The 24,115-nt window shown below is 40.2% G+C and overlaps 1 protein-coding gene across 1 annotated transcript in view; it reads left to right on the top strand.

Annotated features, from left to right (window-relative positions):
- ABCA13 (ATP binding cassette subfamily A member 13) overlaps positions 1–24,115 on the top strand; it is a 291,776-nt gene that overhangs the window by 74,038 nt on the left and 193,623 nt on the right. Inside the window, exons 20-27 of the mRNA XM_074945249.1 lie at positions 257–375; positions 1,487–1,659; positions 2,867–2,943; positions 3,611–3,732; positions 7,921–8,115; positions 12,555–12,719; positions 16,617–16,794; positions 19,776–19,915. Coding sequence (XP_074801350.1) covers positions 257–375; positions 1,487–1,659; positions 2,867–2,943; positions 3,611–3,732; positions 7,921–8,115; positions 12,555–12,719; positions 16,617–16,794; positions 19,776–19,915 — 1,169 coding nt within the window. The remainder of the gene's footprint in view (positions 1–256; positions 376–1,486; positions 1,660–2,866; positions 2,944–3,610; positions 3,733–7,920; positions 8,116–12,554; positions 12,720–16,616; positions 16,795–19,775; positions 19,916–24,115) is intronic.

Genomic DNA, 24,115 nt, shown 5'->3' with positions numbered 1-24,115 from the left:
AATTGCTCAGGATGGCATAGGACCACCATACAGTTGGTGTAAGGGTAACATACCCTTTTCTCCCATGTAGCCTGTGCAATGACTATCTCTAGAAATAATACTTAGCAGTTGTGTACCACACAATATTTTCCTGCCCTTACTTTTAAAACTTCTTTCCTCACTCCTAACCCTTCTCAATGCTGTCGGCACTTCTGTCAGGGAATCATGTTTAGAGTGATCTTTTTCACTGATTCAGCCTGTGTGCTTTCTCTTACAGACAACCCGACTGTCATCAGCAACCTTCTCTGTGCTTTTACGAGCTGTAAGGATGGCCTAACAAGGTGTTTCCTCCTTTCTGCCATTGAAGGAATCAATTTGGTTCATGAGCAGTATCAGGTTTGAACAATTTCTAATCCTGCCAACATCCTTTTGTCATGCTTTAAATTTCACACTGGAAAATTACTCCATAAGTATTTTCCTTCTTTTTTTTTTCTACTGCCTGAAAAATCAATCACCATGCTTGTGTATAATCAGGGTTTTTAAGGGATGTTGTTCTGCCACACTTGATAGTGATACCGAGAGGGAATCACATAATATATGCTGACAAGTGTTGAAAGCCATAAACAGAATAACTAGATTGCCATTGGGTACCAAACAGCAATTGGTATTGCAGGTGCTTTCACAGCACTAAAAATTTATAAGGACAAGGGAAAAATCCAAACAAAATACAAATCCATCCCCCAGCCAGAAGCATCTGGGCTAAAATAATACCCAGAGTACATTTTAATTGTGCTTGCCAAGAGAGATTGATCTCTGTATCTACAACAGTTCTGAAGTTTGGCAAAACTCGTAATCAGAAGACCAACAATGTAGCATTTAGAGCCCCATTCAGTGCTCAGTCTTGCTCCACTGAAGTCAATGAGAGTTTTGCCATTGACTTCAGTGAGAGGAGAACCAAATCATCAGACACCACCAACATGTTAAATGTACCTTTTTTACTATAAAGTTTTCCTTTCCTCAGTTTTGGCTCCCCGCTCTGATATTTTGCACTTGGTCTACTCAGAGCTCTTGTTGATGTACATGGAAGTTCTGAGTAGGTAAGGTGAGTAGACAGAGTTGGGAGCCATCTAATGAATCTGAGAGTAGAATTTTGCTCAGAGACATGTATCTCTTGATTTTTTCCTCTCTCTCTCTCCCAGTCTCTATAACACCAGTCACCCACCTACACAAAGCACATGTACAAAAGGCCAAAAAGAAATGTCCTGGCTTGACGGAGAATAGTTAGATAAAAGGAAAAACAGCGATAACAGTACACGTCATGATGCAAGGGGGTGGGGGCACCTGGTTGCAGGTATTTAATAAATCATTATCTATCCACATTTTGATTTGTGTTTATTTTTAAACAAAGTTAACCAGAAACTACACAACATTTAGCAGTTTAGGCCTGTTATTTCAAGCAAATAAATACACAGCATGTAAATTTAACTATGGTTGCCATCTTTTGCAGGATATTGAAACAATGTTGTCAGCTTCCAATGAAGGGGAGTGTGGGAACCGTTTATATGTAAACAGGAAGCTGTCCAGTACCTTGGAGAGCTTCCAGAGAGCATTACAAAATACCACCTACAGCAGCTGTGAATGTCAACTCACCTTTGAGAACATCCAGAAACACATGCAAACGTAAAGCCTTTAGTTTTCACTGCCATGTTGTTCTGCTACGCATTACTTTTTTTAGTCACAGTGATATCGTTCCATATGTATTCATAAAAAGTTTGCACAATTACAGTGTAACCTCTGCTAACCTAATGTTTGGTTAACAATCTAAGGTCCGGGTTAATTGGAGATTGGTGAGATATCCCAACAGCAATATGTACCACTGATCCATGATGATCAAAATCCCTGTTTATCAAAACATGCTGGAAGTTTTCAAACAAACAAAAAAGTTACTGTGTAGTCATTAGTGGTATCAACAATACTGCAGCAATAGTTACTGACTTGACTCCTGACTGAAAATTCTTTTCTTTTACCTCTACGCCAGACAGTTCAAATAAGCCACCACATTTTTGGGTTCTTCGCTAACTTCCGTTTTCCAAGGCTTGATCCTATGACATGCTGAGCGTCTTTTGCAATGTGCTAAATATTCAGGTCAATTCAAGTTGAGCGTGCACAAAAACTCACAGGCATGCTTGGCACCTCACAGTATTGAGCCCTAAGTCGTCTTAGATTTTTATTCTGTCCGTTATACAGTGCTGCTGTGCAGCCACCCGAGAGAGTACAAATACTATTGTTAACTAAAAGGTAAATGAAACTGTACTGGAAACCTTGGAGATTCTTTAAACCAGTTGCCTGTAGAAGGGTAACACTTATTACATACTTTACTGTCCTCTCAGTTTCCATCAAGAAGACCATGTTTTCAAAATCTACCTGAAAGACTTAAGTTCATTAGTGCCATTAAGAAGAGTCTGTGGCCAGAAGCTGCTGTACCTCTAGACCATTGACTCACGTCACCTATTTTTTTAGGCCAAGTACTGAAAGTCATGGAGATGAGAAACTGCTAGACCAGTGCTTTTTCATCTGGTTTATTTTCATACAACTTAATAATGGAGAATCTCATGAATCATCTCCTCTCATAACTCACCCACGGGTAAGAAGTGTGATTATCCCTGCCCAGGCAGTGTGCATAGTAGGAAGGCTTGTTGCCCCTCTCTCCATCTCTAACAGCTCACATGTACAAGCACCAGGACTAATCTGGTCCTTAGGATTAACCTTTTGCTTCATTAATGTTACTTCAGTAGTCCATGATAAGACCTGTACTTAGTAAGCTTAACATATGGTAAAATGAAGTACTTGGAAGTGGCTGCTTGTAAAACTAGTGTTGTCATTTCAGGTTGGCTGGAAACCTAGAGGCACCTTTGTCAGGAAATCGAGTGGTAGCTTTTGTCAGTAACTTCAGTCTGCCAAATGGTGAGTACATGGTTTCTTTACAGGAGCTAACATAAACTACAGTGCTGTTTTGGAGATCACTGAGGTACATTTGTTCACAAGGCAAGAGAGAGAACATAACTAAGTAAAAAGAATGCTGCTTAGGGAAAGTACCAAGGTGACATTGTATTGGTGTCTTATGAATAATTTGGGGTCTGTTCCTCCTCACTATCACCCTGGCCCACCTGTTGCCACTGGCCCCAGGTCAGTATAGTTTCTGTGGAAACTATAGTTTCTGTATTCTGGGCTGCTCCAGTCACATGCTCTTGGAATCATTCTGAAAGGGGAGATCCAAACTGCAGAGAGAGAAGACAGATTAAGTGATTGAAAACTGCCTTTGGTAATTTAAGGTGCCTTCTTCCCAAACCAGTTGTGGGGAATGGTGTATGCTCCAATGGAGTAACCCTCCTGCCACCCTTCTCTGCCTGTGGATCTCGAATCCCTCCAATCCCTTAGGTAGGTAGGATTGGTAGGAAAGAGAATAGCATGCCTTGGTTGGTAGGAAAGAGAATAGCATGCCTTGGAAACAGCACTCAGCCCTTTCCTGCCCCCACAGCATAGATCTGCGAGGAAATGGAGGGCTGCCTGCTGACCCCCAATTAAAGCAGTGTGGTGGGAAATCGGCAATCCATGTTTTCCTGCATTGCAGATGTGAAAATCAAAGACTGTGTGCATAATGTTCCTGAGCTGGCTCGGGACCTTCGTTCTTTAGTCAACATTTCTGAGGAGACTATCAACACCCTCTTGGAAGCCAATTTCTCACAGTCCAAGGTACAAGGCGAGAAATGGGATGCTGGATTAACATATTGACCTATAAAAATGCTTTCCAGCTTCTTCTAGCTGGTGTAGAAATGAACAAGATTTGTTAGGTATGTGGGCCTCCTATGTTTTCATTTGCCATTTTTTTATATGGAAGATTGTTTTTGTTTGGGAAATTCAAAATAAAGCATTAAGAGCCCAATGAGAAAACCCTCTGATACTAGCAGCCAACCCCCTGAGGCATTGTAGAGTCTTCTGGAAACTTCAAGGTTTCACCTTCCTGAATAGTTAATTTCCTATTCTCTCCTATAATGGGCAAAAAGTTTCAACTTTTAGTTGATGGGGTGGAGGCAGGACAGGGACAAATTCTCTGGAAATAGGCACAGCTCCATTGGGTTCAGTGGAGTTTCACCCATTTTTATCTACAAAAGGCTGTCCTTTTACCACCAGGAAATTCTGGAAAGCCCATAATCTCCATGGGGAAATTGTACTGGACCCCACATAGCTCTCAGATTTGTAATGAGGAGAGCAGATCACAGTCTTGTGCTCCTGTGATGTGCTACTCCCCCAAGAGCCTTGATGTCATTGTCTCTGTTTCCGATGACTGTGACCGATTCCCTCTCTGAAGATTGGAGTAGTATTAACTCTCCTTTGTCCAGTATGAATCATAAGTTAAGCTAACTACAGGTGTTCTTTCCTCTGTGTGCATGTGTGTGTGTGTGCGTGTGTGTGTGTGTTGGAAATGAATTGGTATTTTGGTACTTGACTGAAACTGATCAGATCAATCAAGCAGCCACTGGATGTCACTGATGCTCTACAATCAGAGGAAGCTTAAGGTTTTGTCCGTAGAAAGCTTGACTACTAGAATGGCAGTTCTCAGTTTGAATTCTTTCACACAACAAGCTTAACTTTAATTATAGGTGGCTTCTGTTCCTTTGTCAATGTTAATAATTGCTATTATTGCCATTTCATTACTTTAACAGTAAATGTAGACAAGATACCTGGAAGGGATTCAGTAAAAGAGGAATTTGACAGTAAACTTTTATATCCCTATTCTCTTGAAATAATAATGCTATGGAGCTGAATTTTCAAATGTGGTCTCTTATGTCTGCAAATATTATGGCACACCCTGATATGCAAGCAAATGCCACATTTGCATGTTCATACAAACATTTGCTTGTGTTTTAAAAAAAAGTACGTAGACACACCCAATCCGTATGGGACATAATACATTTTTACTTTTGCACAGCATGGAAGTATATATTTCAGATGCAATGTATGCATCTCCTGTTATGTAAATGGTATGTTGTGGACATAGCTATGAAAGCATTTTGACCACAGTTTGACCACATTTTATGAATACAAACCTTGCTACACTTATCCATGCTTTTGTCTCACCTCAAGACTAGACTACAGTGATGTGCTTTATGGTACTTTATTTTAAAAGGCCATTCAGAAACTGAATCTAACCTAGACTGGCTGCTCACTTAATGAGTGGCCTTTTATGTGAACAGTGCATAAAACTATTGCCCAGAAAACTGCTCTACTTTTGAATTTCCAGAAAGAGTTCATAGGGTTGGTTTTAACCTGTTGGATAAAGCCTTAAGCGGCTTGGGATAGAGCTGGTTAGGAACCAGAATTTCTGTTCCACGGAAGATTTTTGAAGAAAAAAATCCTGTGAAACAAAAATTCCTAAAAAGTTGGATTTGGAACAATCAACATGGTTTGTTTTGATAGCGTAGAAACATTTATTTTACATGTATAGTATATTAAAATAGTAAATACAATAATTATAGATATTATTTATTTAAGAGTAAATATCTTTAGCAGTAACATTTTAATATAATATAAACTAAATTGAAAAGAATAGTCAAAATGAACCCTTTTGACTTTTTCCTTTTGAAACTTTTGTTGAAATGACACATTTCCCACAATATATTATAATTTCAATAAACTGCATTTTTCATCAATGATTTTTCATCCAGCTATACTTTGGGATCTGATTATTGAGGAACCATCTCCCTCCAAGTGTCCCTGTGTGACACTACCATTGATACAATTAACAGAGATGCTCCAGGGACAATTCCCTCCTCGTGAGCATGGAGTTTCAAGCTCTGTGTTCAGCAAAGACCTCCTGACCCTGGAACTCCTGTTCCTTCTCTGTCTCTCAGATCCTTGGATTTGTTGTTCCTCTGAACTCACTACAAGAGCTGTCTTTTCTCCTGGGCATTAGAGGAGGAGGGTGTCTGAGGGGTTTGGTGATGTATCTGGGCTGGCAGGATTTGTCATTGATCTCCTATATTTGTGGAGGGATGAGTCATCTTCTGTACTACTGGATGGTACTATTCACTACTAAATTAAAGAAATGCACCTGTTTTTATTGTTTTCTTGTCCTATCCTCACATTGCTGTATTTGTCTGTTCATATGATGTGTATTTTCTAAATTTTTGTGTAAGCTCTCTCGGTCTTTGGGTGTACCTACACTGCATTGTAAACCCGGGTCTGTGGGTTCTGGGCTCGTGTACTCGTTGTTTTGAAGCCCAAGTTCGAGTGTCCACACTGCATTGTAAACCTGGGTTTACAATTGCTGGACCTTGGTCTCTCAGCCATCTTAACGTATCCTTACTGCACTATGCAGACTGTATGACGCAGGTCTGCTGCTTGAGCTGCATCTGCACTGCAAAATGACAGGACTTGGACCCAAATCACAGAGGCATTTGGACTCTGAACCCCCTTGCCCCAAACAGGATCCTAGGACCTGGGTCCGAAGTGCTTGCTGACCCGAATCAGACAGATTTGTGTGTGAGCGGAAGGGGGACTTGGGCTCAAGTCTGAGTCAAAACCCCGACTTAGTGTGCTGTGTAGACATACATTAGATAAACATAATGGTCAGACCAATGTCCCATCTAGCCCAGTATCCTGTCTTCCAACAGTGGCCAGAGAGAGTGAACAGAACAGAGTAATTATGGAGTGATCCAGTTCCAGCTTCTGGCAGTTGGAGGTTTTGGGATGTATGGAGTATGGGGTTGCGTCCCGGACCATCTTGGCTAATAGCCATTGATGGACCAATCATGAACTTATCCAAGTCTCTTTCGAATCCAGTGATACTTTTGGCCTTCACCACATCCCATTGCAACAAGTTCCACAGGTTGTGTGTGCGCTGAGTTTCTTTTAAACGTGCTGTCTATTAATTTCATCAGATGACCCCTAGTTCTTGTAATATGTGAAGGGGTAAATAACACTTCCCTATTCACTTTCTCAGTACCGTTCATTATTTTATAGAGATCTATCATTTCCCCCCTTACTCATCTCTTTTCTCAGTTGAACAGTCCCAATCTTTCTAATCTTTCTTCATATGGAATCTGTTAAATATCCCTAACTATTTTCATTGTCTTTCTCCACACCTTTTTGAATTCTAATATTTCTTTTTTTTTGAGATGGGGCAACTAGAACTGTATGCAAGTATTCGAGGTGTGGGCGTACCATGGTAGCATTATGGTATTTTCTGTTTTATTATCTATCCCTTTCCTAAGATTCTGTTCGCTTTCTTGATGGCCAGTGGCCACTGAGTGGATGTTTTCAGAGAACTCCCCAAAATGAGTCCAAGATCTTTCTTGTGTGGTACCAGCTAATTTAGACCCCATCGTTGTGCATGTAGAATTGGGATTATTTTTTCCAAGGTGCATTATTTTGCACTTATTAACATTGAATTTTATGTGCCATTTTATCTCCCAGTCACCCAGATTAGTAAGATCCCTATGTAACTCTTCACAATCAGCTTTGGACTTAACGATCCTGAGTAATTTTGTGTTGATATGTCAATCCTTGTTGTGGTTTTTAGGTGCTATCACAAAAGTATATTTTTATGAAATGTATATGACATTTTTTCTATGAATTTTCAGTGTTGTAAGTATGCCTGCCCAGATCAAGGGATGGTGCCTGTTAACTGAATGATGAACATCTTTATAAATGAAAATAAATAGTAATGAGAAATGTATTTTATTTGTGTAGATGCCCATATAGTATAAAGTGCAAGCATGTCATTTTAACAAATATGTAACTATGTCTTCCAGTTCAATTGGTAGCTGTTATAAATACAGTTATTTATGTTATGAGACACACATTTACAGTGTATTCTAAAAAAAAAATCTTGATACATTTCAGGCAGGATACATTTTAATCCATGTACTTTTACAAAAGTTACTCTACAGTGCCCTTGCAGTAGCTTTAGCTGGAAGATGTGACGAAGAAATTCTTAGTCTCTTGCTGACACTTCCTGCAGATGGCAAAATTTCTCTGGCAGTGAAGGAACTTTGTTCTCTCCCAGCGCTGGACTTGTATACCATGATTGCAGTGATTGCCCAGAACTTAAACTTGCGTTATATCATTTACAAGGTAAGAGGAGCAAGTGCTTACTTCCTGAACTTTTTGGTGCTAGATGGATAAGTAACCCAATTACTGATCATAGTTCTGCCCCATATATTTTGTTGTCCTAGATGTTTATCCCACTAGAACCCAAACACTGTCCTTATTGAAGTTCCTGCACTCTCACTTTGCATTGTGGAACCAGTAGATCTGCAGCAGGATGTACTCCTGTATGTTGAGGGTCTGCTCCAGCTTTCACTGAAGTCAATGGGAGTTCAGTCAGATGCTGAGGATGGATCCTGCCCTGCTGTTTGTGGGGGGTGGGGAAGGAAGATTTAGGGAGCCCCTATGTTCTTTCCCCTCATTTCCCACACCAATGCAACAGAGGGTGGCAGGACTGAGGTCTCAGGGTGGGTTTTCTCACTAGTTTCATAGGCAACTCTGCTTCTGTGACTCCTTAGGAAGGGTATGATTTTAAGCACAGAAATGGAAATCAGGGAACCCCAAGTTATAATCCTGGCTGTGATGCATAACAGTTTAAGAATGGGGGTAAGGAACAGCTTATTCTATTGATACTATGGAGTTGGTTTAGCTGCTTGGAGGTTAGCCAAGATACCAGATCAAACACCCCCAACTATTGCAAAAAGTTGTATGGGACCGTTAGATACCCAAGGGATCCAGAACTTGGTCTTGTATCTCACCCAAAAGACAGCTCTATAATTAACACTGCACCATCTAGCAGAGTGTTTGGGCAACAGATTGTAGCTGATTTGTGGCTCCAGCTTTCTTGTTTAGCACTAACAAATAGAAGTTCCCAAACTGTGTTCTGATGGTTCTTGGAAAGCTGGCTGGTCATACTGTTCTCAATCCCGTTGGTAATTGGATGAAGCTAAGAATGCATAAATCCTTTGCTAGTATTAGTCTTCCATGTGAGCAATTGCTGTAGCTGCCACAGGAGTGTTCTTTGATTATGTTATGTTTCCTGAATTGCCAATAAAATTGTCAGCTAAATGCTATAACAGAAACTTTGGAGATCCTTTAGGAGGCCATAAAAACACAGCTCAGTTTTGAGGTCGTTGGCTGAGTTTGTAGTGCTGGAAGTTAGAATTAGTAATCTTTTGACTTGTAAATTGAGCAAATCTCATGTAGCACCATTTGAGAGAGAATAAATATGTAACCCCCGATACTACTTTTACCAAGGCACTTATCTAAGACCACAGGGCAATGCAAGTATTTTATTGGCTTTACTAGTCTTTGGAGCTTTATATTTTCCAAAGCCTCTGTTTTAGAAGTAAAAATGTTCACTGTGTTATGGAAGTTGTAACAGTAACTATGTGCATGGGCTGAATAAAATCATTCTGGGATTACACAAATACAGAGCCACCCCCTTCAATGCATAACAGCACTGGGATAACTTTTTGTGCTGTACAAATACTGTGCCTAAAAAGATAAGTGAACAGATCAAAATTCTTTTTCACACCAGACTCTGTGATTGAGGACAATAGGACCCAGAATCATCTGGGACCAGTAAGATTGTACTATGGTCCAAATTTTCAGAAGCATCTAAGTCACTTAAGAGTCTAAGTTTTATGGGAACATGGGTTCCAAAGTTCCAACGGGACTTAGGCTCCTAAGGATATGTCTACACAGCCCACAGCAGTGATCCCCATGCTACCGCACCAAAAGTATCTGAGTAGACATGGCTCAGGCTAGAACTTGGGGTCTGAAGTCAAGGGAAGGTGGTGGGCTTCAGGATCTGAGCTGCAACTTAAAAGTGCTGTCTGCACAGCTATTTTTAGCACAGCAGTATGAGCCTGACTCTGCTGACCCGAGCTTGGAGGCTCACTGCCGAGGTTTGTGTAGATGTATCCAAAATGACTTGGGTGCTTTTGAAAATTTTTACTCCATATGCCTTTGATGTTACAATAGCTCATCTCTTCAAGATAAGAATGTCATGGGCTGTGGTCTAATATCTGCAACAGAGGGTTCTCATGTGTAAGGATCACATTAGTCCAAAGACAGACTGCTGGGTGACAATGTTTACTTGCACTTATAGAGGAAACTGAGCTGGATACTTTTTTGTTGCTTTTGAGAGCTATGCCACAACCTAGAGGCAGCTCACTGTGGCACTCTGCCTCTTTAATGCTAGGACTTCTGGGCTTGGCAAGCAGTAGGGACTCTTTTTGTCCCCCCTCACTCCAGTCTAGCTTGTGGACTGAGACTTGGGATAACAGGAAAGTGGCAAAAATGTCTGGGCCACAGGCTTGCTTCCTTCCTTCTTTGACTTCTCTTTTCTTAACATTTCCCTTTCTCGCTTTCCTTTCCTCGTTCCTAGGCTGCTTGCTAATTTCCACTAGTTTGCTTCCTGACTAATGCATTTCCTGTGTATGAAAGAAGAATACAATCAATACAATACAATTATCTCAACCTGTAAATCTCTCTTCTTGTAGTGAAGAATCTGCAAGTCCAGAAAACTCCTCGCTTTGCGTCTGTCCACATGGTAGCTGTGTTTATCACATTAGTTAGCTCACTCCAGTTAGCTTAATTTTATTCCACCCCCCCACCTCTTAATGTTCATGTTAACAGAATTTTAAATTTCTAAATCATTTGAGTGGCTACTATAGGACCAGCTCACATGATTTTAATGGTATTAAACTATGCCTACATGGGTGCTAAGAGGAAATGGGGTTCAGCTGAATTAATATAACTCAATTGAAAAATGCAAATTTTTGCCCACGTAGACTGGCCTTTTGGGGATTACTGACAAAGTTAAGAAATTTAAGGCTTGTATGTGGTTGGAAAATCCTGGTGCTGCCATTGTACACTGCTTTCTGTATTATGAAGGGGAACCAAGCATTTGGTGCTGAAACTGAGTTGCCTCTGTGAATACCTTTGGGAGTGGTTAACCAGAAACAAATCTGGATATATAGTTTGAGATGAGACAGTTATGAACAAAATTATCCTGTATTGGGTGGGATATGTGGTGGCTACTGTGCGTGCATTCTACTCCTTTGTGGTAGCTGATCTCCAGAATGAGAAAAGGCAAACCTATTTCTGGTAGTTGAAAGGTATTTACTTGAGCTCAAAATGAGAGAAACATTTGTTTTTGAAGCTAGAGGTCCTGGATTCTTGTTTCTGATGCCACACATGTAGAGTTAAACTGATGACAACAGATTTGTAATAAACAGACCAAGCTCCTGAAAATGCCAGACTAAAGTGTTCCTAGAATGTATACATAACTAAGGTGAGGAGAGGAGCTTTTAGTCGCTTCTTGAAAAATAGGCCAACCGGAACAAAACAGTGACTCTCCTAATGGCTCTTTCACTGAGCCTTGTTGATTTTAATAAATTCCTAGTACAGGGCTGCATCGTTCACTTGACTGTTTCCATCAACTGCTCCTCATTTGTTTATGGGAGTTTTTTCTGACTTAATTGGCTAATTGTTTTCATTGAATAAAGCATGTTCCAGAATGTTTGCTATTTAAAGAACATATGGAAAAGAGGATGAAATCCAAAAAGCTGATAAACTTACACACCGTACATTTCCATTATTCCAGAAAATGCACTAGTAAAGTATGGGTGGAGGAAAGAAATAGAGTATGTAAAACAGTGGAAAAACACGACTATTTTTTATTATTTCCCTTGAACAGCTAACCTTATTAAAACAATTTTGCATTAATGTAACATCAGAGTGACCTATAAAAACAGTCCCCCCCACCCCACCCCCACACTAAGATCTTCACTGGCAAAAGCAGAAGACAAATTGCATTTAGATCCAAGCAGGAGATGAAATATATAAAACTGAGTGTTCTAGCTATGAGACAATAATTATGATGAAAATGAAGGGAGGACAGGGAAAAACCTGCAGACTAAGAAATAGCAATTCAACGTGACTTTAAAACCTACTGAATTGGCAGCTCAGCTAAGTGAATAGATAGTGATTTTTCTTTTAAATATTAAACTTCTGTAATAAATTCACTGTGAAATCTTGGCCCCACTGAGGTCAATGAGAGTTCTGCCATTGGTGTCAAAGGGGGCCAGAGTTTCACCTATGGAATCAGCCTGAAGTAGGAAAGGAGAGACAGAGCTGTGTATCTAGACAGCAGAAACATGCTCTGTCTATTTCAATTTTAAACTTAAGGGGTTCTAACCATAGAACACTTTCTGTAATTGTTGTATCTCTCTCTCACCAACAGAATTTGGTCCAATAAAAAGCCATTACCCTTGCCCACCTTATCTCACTTTATTCAGACAAAGTTCAGGGTCCTTAGAAAATTGTGAGGAGACTGTGGTCTCCTTCGTCATTCCTGTCACAGCCAGCGTGAGGGCACTGAGAGAGCATTTGGGGGGGAAAAATGTTTGCTGGAGTTTTAAGTAGTGCAAGAGAGGCTGAGGAATTTATAAACTCCATATTGTCTGAATAGGGTGGATTTTATATTAATTGATCCTCATGTTTTTCTCTTCTTCAAGATCATGATACCTTCTGAGGTCAACAAGTTACTGAATGCAATGTTGGAAGTGGTCACTAGCATCAGCTCCCTTTCAGATAAAGGCCAACGTGTCCTTGAAAATCTTCCCATGTTCCTCCAAGCATTCAAAAGCATTGATCTGCTTGACATCTCGGCATTTCAACAGGTATGTGTGTGATCTTTCATCCGTTAGCTGTGTTTATAGTGCAAGCATAATCGCCTTTTTTAGAGGACTTCATTAAGGTCAGGTACTAAATAATGAGGAGGAATGCTGGGCAAAATAATAATGTATCCCATAAACTGCTTGGTGGTGTTGCATAATGGGTGAGTTGAGCCTGTTGTACTCAGGTCTTGGTACATTTCATGGTCTCTTTCATCACCAGTACCCATTCCTTCCAGAGCCCAGGGTTTTCCTGGTGATCTCCCATCCAAATACTGCCTGCTCTTCTTGTTATCTAATTGAGATCACAGCCTAAACCGATACGACAACAGGCTGTTTATTAACAATGACATCTATTCTGTTTGTCATGGAGATAATGGAGCACACAGTACTAACATTTATTTTTTTTTAATTAAAAAGCCATTCCTTTGACCCTGGTCTTGCATCGTTTCTTCATCTGCTACTTTGTTATAGTGAAAATTTTTCACCTATTGTAAATCACATAACTCATTTCTCCAAATGTACTGTATGGGCAGTTGATAGATCCATAGAGCTGGGTGCTTGATTTTAGCCAGTGACTGGTAATTGTCTCCTTGGTAGGAAGGAGGGTCTTGTGGTTAAGGCACTGAACTCAGGACTGCTGGTTTCAGTTCTTAGCTGTGCCATGTGTTTTCTTTGTGTCCTTGACTATGACACTTGAATCCCTCTCTACCTCAATTTCCTGTCTGTAAGGAGAGGATGATGATACATTCCAAACAGAGTGAGGAAGTAAGCTCTTTGTGGCAAGGACTCTGACCACATGTATGTACAATGTCTAGTACAATGTTGGAGCTATTATAAAATAAATAATGGGTCATAATAAAGGACTCCCCTGTCTAAGGACCAGATTCTGCTACCCTTTCTCCCATTGAGTAATACCTTATTGCAACAGGTTGTCTTATTGTTTTCAGTGGCACTACTTTCTGGTGTAAGGTTTTACTGAGAGTAAAGATGATAGAACCTGACCCTAAAATTGCAAACCTTTAAAATGCCTCATCGGTAGGTAATGCATGCCTGCTTGTTACTACAGTATAATAGTCAACGCTTCCTTAAATCCCACTTAGAGGGCAATATTCTTAGCAGATGTAAATCAGCATGGCTCCATTTACTCCAGTAGTGGTATGAAGTACCATAAGTACCTTTTCCCATAAGGCTCTAATTTGTATGACAAAGTTAAAAAGTCAAAACGTTACTTAGACAGGCCTGCCTGTTTGTCCTTTAAAGCTTTTCTTTTATTCAGAGCTTGTCTGGTTGTTTTATAGGTTTGGTTCTTCTAATGCTCCACTTTCCAATGCGGCATTTGTCTATATATCTAACCCGATAACCTTCCACTCTCTGGGCTAGCTCTTCAGCTGGTATAAGTCATTGTAGCTCTATTGAAGTAAAGGGAGTTACACTGATTTACATCAGCTGAGGATCTGGTCCTATCATTTTTTCACATCAGCTCATCTGATTTACAGCAGGTTCAGGGTCTTCTCAACTGTGAATAAAATATTTATGTATTGGGCCTACCTCCCCAAAGTTGATGATTTGATAGAGTTAATCTTTGAAAAAACTTATTTGATAAAACTCTGCAGAGAGAAGACTGCAACAGCAGAGGGGGCCACCTAGTCAGTTTTGCTCTCTCATTTGCTGCTGCTTATGTCATCCTGGACTGCAACCCGTCTCACCCTGAAGTTTTGTGTCTTTTCATATCTTCCAATTTCCTGATTAATTGTTCTAGCACAATCTTTATATTTTGCAGGGCTTTTTTTTTTTAAACGTTTCCCCTGGGAAATTTATGTCTGTGTCTGCCATTGAGCCTCCCCTCTAAACACCGAGGCAAAAAATAATCATTTAATTGTTTCAGCAATTCAGTGTCTACCTCTTTTGTCAATAAATTACCCACGTGATTTCTCAAAGGCCCTTCTGTCTACATTACTGACCTTTTGTTCCTTTATGTACCAGGAGAAAAGTTATTTATCTTAATCTTCCATTTATTCTCAGGCTTTGTAGGCTCTGCTACTTTATAGTATATGCCCCTTTACCCTTGATTATTTTGTTCACTTCTCAGCTCATCCACACTGGCCAAGTTTGTAGCCCTGGGTAATGGCAAATATAACCCTGGGGCATATCCTGAGACACTTTCCATCTCTCCTGTGTTGCCTTCCTGCTGGATTTTTACTCTAGTGATTGAAATACTGAGCTGCTTTCTGTTCTAAAGTGCACTGGGGGAATATTTTGTAATGGATAATTTATTTGAGAAAAATCACTTTTTTTTTGGTTGGTGAACTGATCATGATTTTTTGCAAGTTTATTTGCAGATTAAAATCATTCACTGAATCATTTCTCTATGTCACTCACAAACAGTTTGAGTATTCAGGATTTTAAATGCAAAGTATTTTGGGTCCTCGGGTGTTTAAATGGTTGGTATGTTTCTCTTCCCTGATTGGGTGTGCTTAGAAACATGATTCCAATGCAAAGAGTCATGATATGAATTTCTAATTCTTTGCCTTTGTATATTCTGCAATACATAAAATTTTCTTTCAGTGAATGTTCATGCCAGCAAATTCTTTTGAGATCTATGGATGAAAGTGCTATATAAGAGGTAGTGAGTACTGAGTTTTTAACTAGTACTCATTGTACTTCCTCTAGATCTGTGAACATGCTTCTTTCACTTTGTTGATTGATGTATTTAATTTAAAAAGTTTCGAAAGGTACAGCCTCCAAGCTGACCATAACCGATTACATTCTTAAAGTGAAGTTCTGCTTTGAAGATTGACTTTCTAAAAATCATGTTTCACACTGATTGTGTCCCAGTGATTTCAATATTAAACATGTTCAGTTTATCAGATTAAGTATTTTCCCCCCAACTGCTAGTCTTGTAAACTCAACCTGAGATCTGAAAATCTAGCTAGGTTCTTTCTGACATGGGTATCTTCAATAGTGATACATTTCAGGCAGGCCAAAAGCTTGTTTTAGTTACACATTTGCAGCCCGACTGTCATCCAGTTATGTCCTCAGTTACAATTATGCGACCATGTAGCCTTCAGTGGGATTGCACAATTGTGAGCACATAATTTGAAAACTGCAATTGCACAGGTCGGCTGTTATTGGAACTTGGTTAACAACACAGTTGAAGGTGCATAAGCTGTAAGCATAAGCAGTCAGATCAGTCTCCCAGAATAGCACCTGTTCTATAGGACTGACGACAATAAAAATCTATCTTTCTTCAGTAAAGAGGGATGATTTAATTGAAAAATGATTGTGTAAAATGGTATGTTCTTTATTAAATCTGGTCCTGGTGTATGTATATTTTGAAAGTACAACTGCACTTTAATATTTTGAACAAAGTACAACTGTTCCTTTGTAGCAGGCCCGTTTTCACGGAAGACATTCCCATCATGTAAAAAGATTCTTATTTTTATTGTTGCTATCTTTATAATGTGTGACAGAAGAGTAATGCGTTCAATCTCACTTCTGTTTTTGTTGAGGGAAGCAGAGTGTATGGAAAATGACAAGGTAATCCAGGGGTCTGCAATCTGATGGTCCTGATATTTCCATTCTTTTTCTGCCAGTCAAGCCATGAAAATGACATTTTCGAAAGGTTAAAGTAGTACATTATACTAACGTCTTTCACAGAGTATTCTGGCCATTAAAGTGGCGCTATCTTTCCCTGACCCAGATGGTCCTGAGAACAGAAGAGAGCACAACATGCATCCATTCTTGTAGACAATCTGAAAACTGTCATTTTGTTGACCTCCTTGGATGCAGTAATGGGGAAGAACATCTGAACTACTACTGCAGCTATGAAAGTAATGACAGGATAGTTCAGGGCAATTGTGTTGTAATTGGGATTCCATTCCTTAGTAATTGTTGTTCTAGTTCTTACAGGGTGGGAAATCTAGACGTTCCATTGTTGGATCCCTTCAGTCTTTAATAAGGACAGTCTGTAAAGAAGAATCCTCTTTCTTCAGCAACACCAACATGTTCATTGACATGCCCAGGATCACTGAGCTCTTGGAAGATGATATGGCAAAATACAGCATTCCCGAAGACTCAAGTAAGGGAAACATCAATCACAAGTTGCATATATACGTACTCTCATTCAGAGTTTGCTATGCGTTCTAAACCTTTTCCTCTTAAATGGAATGTTGATATATTAACTGGCATTTCAGCTAGCTGACATTGCAATCCTGAACACAAGGAATGATTTGATGAAAGGTTTTATTACACAGAAATGATTATGGAGACAAGTGACAAGCAATTCAAGTTATTTTGTATTCTTGCATTTAACAACAATAAATGACTCCCCTGTCTCAGGCAGGTCATATATATTGGAAGTTTATTGAATGTTCAAAATTAAATACATTATTAGATACAAGGTTGCAAATCTATAGTTATATACTTTTATTTTGTGAACTTGGTGTTGTGATATTTTATGATAAAATCCTTAAGCCTCTGAATACAACCAGAGAAGAATACCTTTAGTCTTTTCTTGTAGTTGAATTGTTGGCTACCATTAGAGTTAATATTCCAAGTTGTCTGCACCCTGCTTTTATTCTTCTGTCATGTGTATGAGACTGCTTTCTAGACCTATCACACACCCCTACACCAATATTTGACTCATCAAAATTAATTTTGGTGATCTTCCAGGAAAGGAATTGTGACTCAGAGAGGCATGATTCCATTGTTGCTCCTAGGGGAGGGGTGGTGATGATGGGAAAAATATCTGCTTCTGGCTCTGTGACTAGAAGATTGCAACATCTTGTCTGGACTCAGCTGTTCAAGCTGGCACACTGAACGTGGAGTCAGAGCTCTTCCCAAGCCCTGCCACTCCCACAGGCAGGGAGTACCAGTCACATAGTCTCTGCTTGTCCTTCCACTACTAGTCGTGGAGTTGCAGAGAGGCTGCACAGGGGATTGTGTATGGGTCCTTACCCCTCCTGCCCACTTTCCCCCTCCTTATAAATCTCAGTGGCCCTGGCTTCCAGTCCTGTGTGCTCACTACTGAACTTGCCTTATAGTCTTATAGTCCAACAACTGGACAACACTTTCATAAAAGTTCTCGTCTAAAGATTAGCTACAGTGCTCCACATGCTCATCATACCATCACTCTGGCCTGGCCACCTTTGAGCACTTGTTAATTTTTCTCCAGTTACAGATCTTGTTTAGAGGGGACTAATTTCTTAAAGGGAGATTGTGGAGGAATGATCTGGACAAAGGACTGGGGTCTAGAAACTCCTTGGTTACAATCCTGGCTCTGACACTCACTCCTTGGTTTTGGGCAGGTCACTTCACATTGCTAATTCAGTCTGCCTTTGTAAAATGCAAATAATAACATTTGTCTCCCTAGTAGAGGTGGTGAAACTAGAGCTGGGTGAAATTTTTGTTAAAATTTTTTGGCAGGTACTGAAACTATTTGTGAATTCAGGTCAAATACAGCAAATAGTTTCCGCTGAAAAACCTTACATTTCTTGGGAATTGTTGAAATGATTTGTTTTGACATTTAGTTTCAAATCAATTTTTTTGTTTGTTTGGGGAGAAAAAACAAAAGCTTAGTTTTGGTTAGAATGGTTTTTAGAATCTTTTTGGTTCGCCACCAAAATTAAAAAATCAATTACTCGCTCGGCTCTACTAGAGACATTACTTAATGTTTCTACAGTACAGTACACTGAAGATGAAAATTACTACAAAATATTACTAAATATTTCTAATATTTTTAATTAGTCTAATATTCTACTAGTCACCAAAATACCCAATGTAAACTAAGCATAGAAATTTAGACCTGATCCTGCAAAAAGGAGCCCCTTGACTTCAGTGGGGAGTCTGTCCACATGTTCCTGCTTGCAGGATCAGGGCCATGGCTCACAATGAGATTATTAAGAATATACATCCATCTTAACATGCTTGACTACCAAATTTTACTTGGGTTAGGGGAATGGATTTTTCAGCTAGGCAGATGAAATATAGATAGGTTTAAAAAATGAATTAAACATCCTACAGTTCAGTTCCACATTTGCATCTATCTGCAGCTTTCTGAAATAGGCTGTGCTACCTTTCTTGATGAAGAAGCCAGTAAACGTTTCACTGTCACCCAAAAGCTGTCTTGTCAAATAGAAAAGACAGTTTTCATTGAATGGCCTAAGAAAGTTCCACAAGTAAGAAGGTGTATAGCTGCTGATTAGAACTATGCTCGCCTTCTCTTGAGCATGAAAACCATGATCAGACTATTATAAATCCCTCATTGGTCTATAATTGGTGGTGCTAGTCTCTTATTCTTTAAAGAACTTTTGATCTGTATGAGAATTTATAGAAGTGAATCTTCCCTCAGCATTTATTTTATGTATGTTTTGCCTGTGTACTTTGACTCTAAAACTATAATATACCAATACAGCTTTTAGGATAGGTGCAGTGTATGCAGTGTTTTCACTAAGACCTGGTCTACACTACGCAATTCGCTTGACGTAAGGCGCTTACAACGACCTAATTATGTCAGTGTACACAATACAGCCTTCCTCCCGCCGATGTAAGTGCTCTTCTACACCAGCATGCTAACTCCACTTCCACGAGAGGCATAGTGCTTATGTCAGTGTAGTTAGGGTGCCTGTGTTACTTATATTGGCTGTCTTGTCAATTTCACAGCTTCATGCATTCCTGGGAAGGACGCGCACCACCGGCAGAAGGAGGGTAGTGTGTAATTACTGCAGTGGCTGTAAGTCAATGTAACATAGGTTGACTTAGGGCTGTAGTGTAGACATGCCCTAAGATTCTGATCTCTTTGGGGGATGATTGTTCTCAGCTTATCTGGGAGTTGTGGATCCCCAGCTCCTCACAGATTCAAGCACTTGGTGAATGAACTACATCTCTCCAAAGAGCTGAAGTGATGGTTCAGTGAGAATTGAGGGTTTTCAGCACCTTACAGAGGCCAAGCCCTAAGTTAAAGTGTATAGGCATTATGTTGCTGAATAAATCATCCCCTTGCACCATCTGTTAAATATGATCTCTCTCTCTCTCTCTCTGTTTCTCTCTCTTTTACCACAGCGCCATTTTGCTTGCAGCTTTATCAGGAAATTTTACAGTCACCTAATGGGGCTTTGGTGTGGACCTTCCTGAAGCCCCTGTTACATGGGAAGATACTGTACACCCCCAACAGCAAAATGTTTAACATGGTGATAGAAAAGGTGAGTATCTAAGGAAATGAATAAATCAAATGTCTGTACTCATATGGATGGTAGAAACAATGGGAAGTGTTTCCTTTAAGAAAACTGGCAGGGTTATTTCCCCAATATGTTCATCCTGCTCCCACTGCACATAAAAAATAGCAGTAGTATTTGTCAGGTTTCAGAGTAACAGCCGTGTTAGTCTGTATTCGCAAAAAGAAAAGGAGTACTTGTGGCACCTTAGAGACTAACCAATTTATTTGAGCATAAGCTTTCGTGAGCTACAGCTCACTTCATCGGATGCATACTGTGGAAAATGTAGAAGATCTTTTTATACACACAAAGCATGAAAAAATACCTCCCCCCACCCCACTCTCCTGCTGGTAATAGCTTATCTAAAGTGACCACTCTCCTTACAATGTGTATGATAATCAAGGTGGGCCATTTCCAGCACAAATCCAGGGTTTAACAAGAACGTCGGGGGGGGGGGAGGGGGTAGGAAAAAACAAGGGGAAATAGGTTACCTTGCATAATGACTTAGCCACTCCCAGTCTCTATTCAAGCCTAAGTTAATTGTATCCAATTTGCAAATGAATTCCAATTCAACAGTCTCTCGCTGGAGTCTGGATTTGAAGTTTTTTTGTTGTAATATCGCAACTTTCATGTCTGTAATCGTGTGACCAGAGAGATTGAAGTGTTCTCCGACTGGTTTATTTCATTTATTTATTTAATTCTTGACAAATGCTGTAGTTTCTTTTGGTAACTCTTGTGCATTTGCTCAAGAAACTCCCTGAAAAAGCACAAGATCAAATCCGCACAGACACACCCCTGGAACCCCGACCTGGGATATTCGATCTACTACCCAAGATCCATAAACCTGGAAATCCTGGGCGCCCCATCATCTCAGGCATTGGCACCCTGACAGCAGGATTGTCTGGCTATGTAGACTCCCTCCTCAGGCCCTACGCTACCAGCACTCCCAGCTACCTTCGAGACACCACTGACTTCCTGAGGAAACTACAATCCATTGGTGATCTTCCTCATAACACCATCCTGGCCGCTATGGATGTAGAAGCCCTCTACACCAACATTCCACACAAAGATGGACTACAAGCCATCAAGAACACTATCCCCGATAATGTCACGGCTAACCTGAACTTTGTGACTTTGTCCTTACCCATAACTATTTTACATTTCGGGACAATGTATACCTTCAAATCAGCGGCACTGCTATGGGTACCCGCATGGCCCCAGAGTATGCCAACATTTTTATGGCTGACTTAGAACAACGCTTCCTCAGCTCTCGTCCCCTAACGCCTCTACTCTACTTGCGCTATATTGATGACATCTTCATCATCTGGACCCATGGAAAAGAAGCCCTTGAGGAATTCCACCATGATTTCAACAATTTCCATCTCACCATCAACCTCAGCCTGGTCCAGTCCACACAAGAGATCCACTTCCTGGACACTACAGTGCTAATAAACAATGGTCACATAAACACCACCCTATACTGGAAACCTACTGACCGCTATTCCTACCTACATGCCTCCAGCTTTCACCCTGACCACACCACATGATCCATTGTCTACAGCCAAGCTCTGCGATACAACCGCATTTGCTCCAACCCATCAGACAGAGACAAACACCTACAAGATCTCTATCAAGCATTTTTACAACTACAATACCCACCTGCGGAAGTGAAGAAACAGATTGATAGAGCCAGAAGAGTTCCCAGAAGTCACCTACTACAGGACAGGCCTAACAAAGAAAATAACAGAACGCCACTAGCCGTTACCTTCAACCCCCAACTAAAACCCCTCCAACGCATTATTAAGGATCTACAACCTATCCTGAAGGATGACCCATCACTCTCACAGATCTTGGGAGACAAGCCAGTCCTTGCTTACAGACTACCCCCCAACCTGAAGCAAATACTCACCAGCAACCACACACCACACAACAGAACCACTAACCCAGGAACCTATCCTTGCAACAAAGCCTGTTGCCAACTGTGCCCACATATCTATTCAGGGGACACCATTACAGGGCCTAATAACATCAGCCACACTATCAGAGGCTCGTTCACCTGCACATTCACCAATGTGATATATGCCATCATGTGCCAGCAATGCCCCTCTGCCGTGTACATTGGTCAAACTGGACAGTCTCTACGTAAAAGAATAAATGGACATAAATCAGATGTCAAGAATTGTAACATTCATAAACCAGTCAGAGAACACTTCAATCTCTCTGGTCACACGATTACAGACATGAAAGTTGTGATATTGCAACAAAAAAACTTCAAATCCAGACTCCAGCGAGAGACTGTTGAATTGGAATTCATTTGCAAATTGGATACAATTAACTTAGGCTTGAATAGAGACTGGGAGTGGCTAAGTCATTATGCAAGGTAACCTATTTCCCCTTGTTTTTTCCTACCCCCTCCCCCCTCGACGTTCTTGTTAAACCCTGGATTTGTGCTGGAAATGGCCCACCTTGATTATCGTACACATTGTGAGGAGAGTGATCACTTTAGATAAGCTATTACCAGCAGGAGAGTGGGGTGGGGGGAGGTATTTTTTCATGCTTTGTGTGTATAAAAATATCTTCTACACTTTCCACAGTATGCATCCGATGAAGTGAGCTGTAGCTCACAAAAGCTTATGCTCAAATAAATTGGTTAGTCTCTAAGGTGCCACAAGTACTCCTTTTCTTTAGTAGTATTTGTGTTTCAATTTACTCCATTTACTTCAGAGAGTTTGCATCAGTGTCAATGAAGAGAACTTGGCCCAAAGTTTTGCAGTCCCTGTTCAAGTGAGCCAGGACAACCATGTTAAAGGTGTTGTAGTGAGCCCTGCAGTGTCAGAGTGCAGGGGCCCTAGGTAAGTCCTTGGTGAGTAAGGGTTAACTTCTGCCCCACTTCCCCCTCCTTTTGCACAGCTGCTCACAGGAAAGGCTGCATGAGGGATCATCTGCTAGTTCTGTGTTTGTACAGTGCCTAGCACAATGGAGTCTAGGTCCATGACTAGGGCTTCTAGGTGGTACTGTACTAAAGCCTTTGGGAAGATAGGCTGTACACCTAGGGTCAATGGACTGGGTTAAAATCCAGGCTTGGGTGCTTCTATGTTTTCTTTTTGACTCCATTAACTTATTTTACTTTATTGTTACAAATACTAATCCTTGAAGAAAAGACCTTATTGAGCATAGCTGGGTTTTTTTTCCTGCTGCTTCATTCCTCTCCTTTACCATGCTAAAACATAATCACGACTATAGATGTGCTCATATGGTTTTCCTGGCCAGTGCATATGAGGCCTAATTGTGCTACAAAACAGTACCAACTCTGAATTATAGATGATGGGTGGGGTTTTCAAATGGAGTCAGGAATCCCACTGAAAGTCAACAGAATTTGAGTGCTTAACTCTCTTAGGCACTTTTGAAAATCCCACCCTTGTCTGTGCAGTACATGGTATGTCTGTCATATCCCTCTAATAAATGGAAGTATGTTAGATATGCTCATATACACACCATTGGCTCAACTAGTGGAATTGTTCCTTTAGATTAAACCTAGTTTAATCTTGTGGCATAGGGGAGTGGCAAGGAGGAGGGTGGTGTTAAGACAACTCTTATGAATTTTCCTGTCTATACTGTACAAATACCTGGTTGGCTGATGACATTGGTGACTGCTTATATGACGAAAAATTCTAGGTTTCTAAGGTCGTTACTTGGCAGGTATCCTGTATTCAATAGTCCCAATCCCAAAGAGTTTATAGTCGTGTTCACAGACACTGTTTTTTTTCTATGCTTGTACAGTGCCTCTCACAGTAGGGGTCCGTGACCAAGGCTCTTAGGCGCTATTGCAATACAAATAAGTAATAAGTATTATGATCTATTTTTAAAAGGGCTTGGAGGTCAGAGGAAATATTTGTATTTACCTTGCAAATATGATGCTTGTCATGAAATCTTAATTATTACAGGAACGGTAATTTAAGTCCATTTAAAATGTGAAATAAAGCATTACTGCTTGATAATGGTATACAAAATATTTTTTAATAGTGTTTTCCATGGTAAACATATATCAGTACAATGTTCTGACTTTTACTCTAAAAAGTAAGCTGTTAAAATCTAAGTGAAATGATAAACGTTAGAACTACTCGTTAACTTCACAATACTCCTTTGTGAATCAAAAATAACACTTCTGTGGTTTCTTAGTTTACAATT

Source organism: Natator depressus, chromosome 2 (assembly GCF_965152275.1).
Source record: "Natator depressus isolate rNatDep1 chromosome 2, rNatDep2.hap1, whole genome shotgun sequence".
NCBI lineage: Eukaryota > Metazoa > Chordata > Testudines > Cheloniidae > Natator > Natator depressus.
The sequence above is the reverse complement of the archived record's forward strand: the minus strand, read 5'-3'. Positions and strand labels throughout refer to the sequence as shown.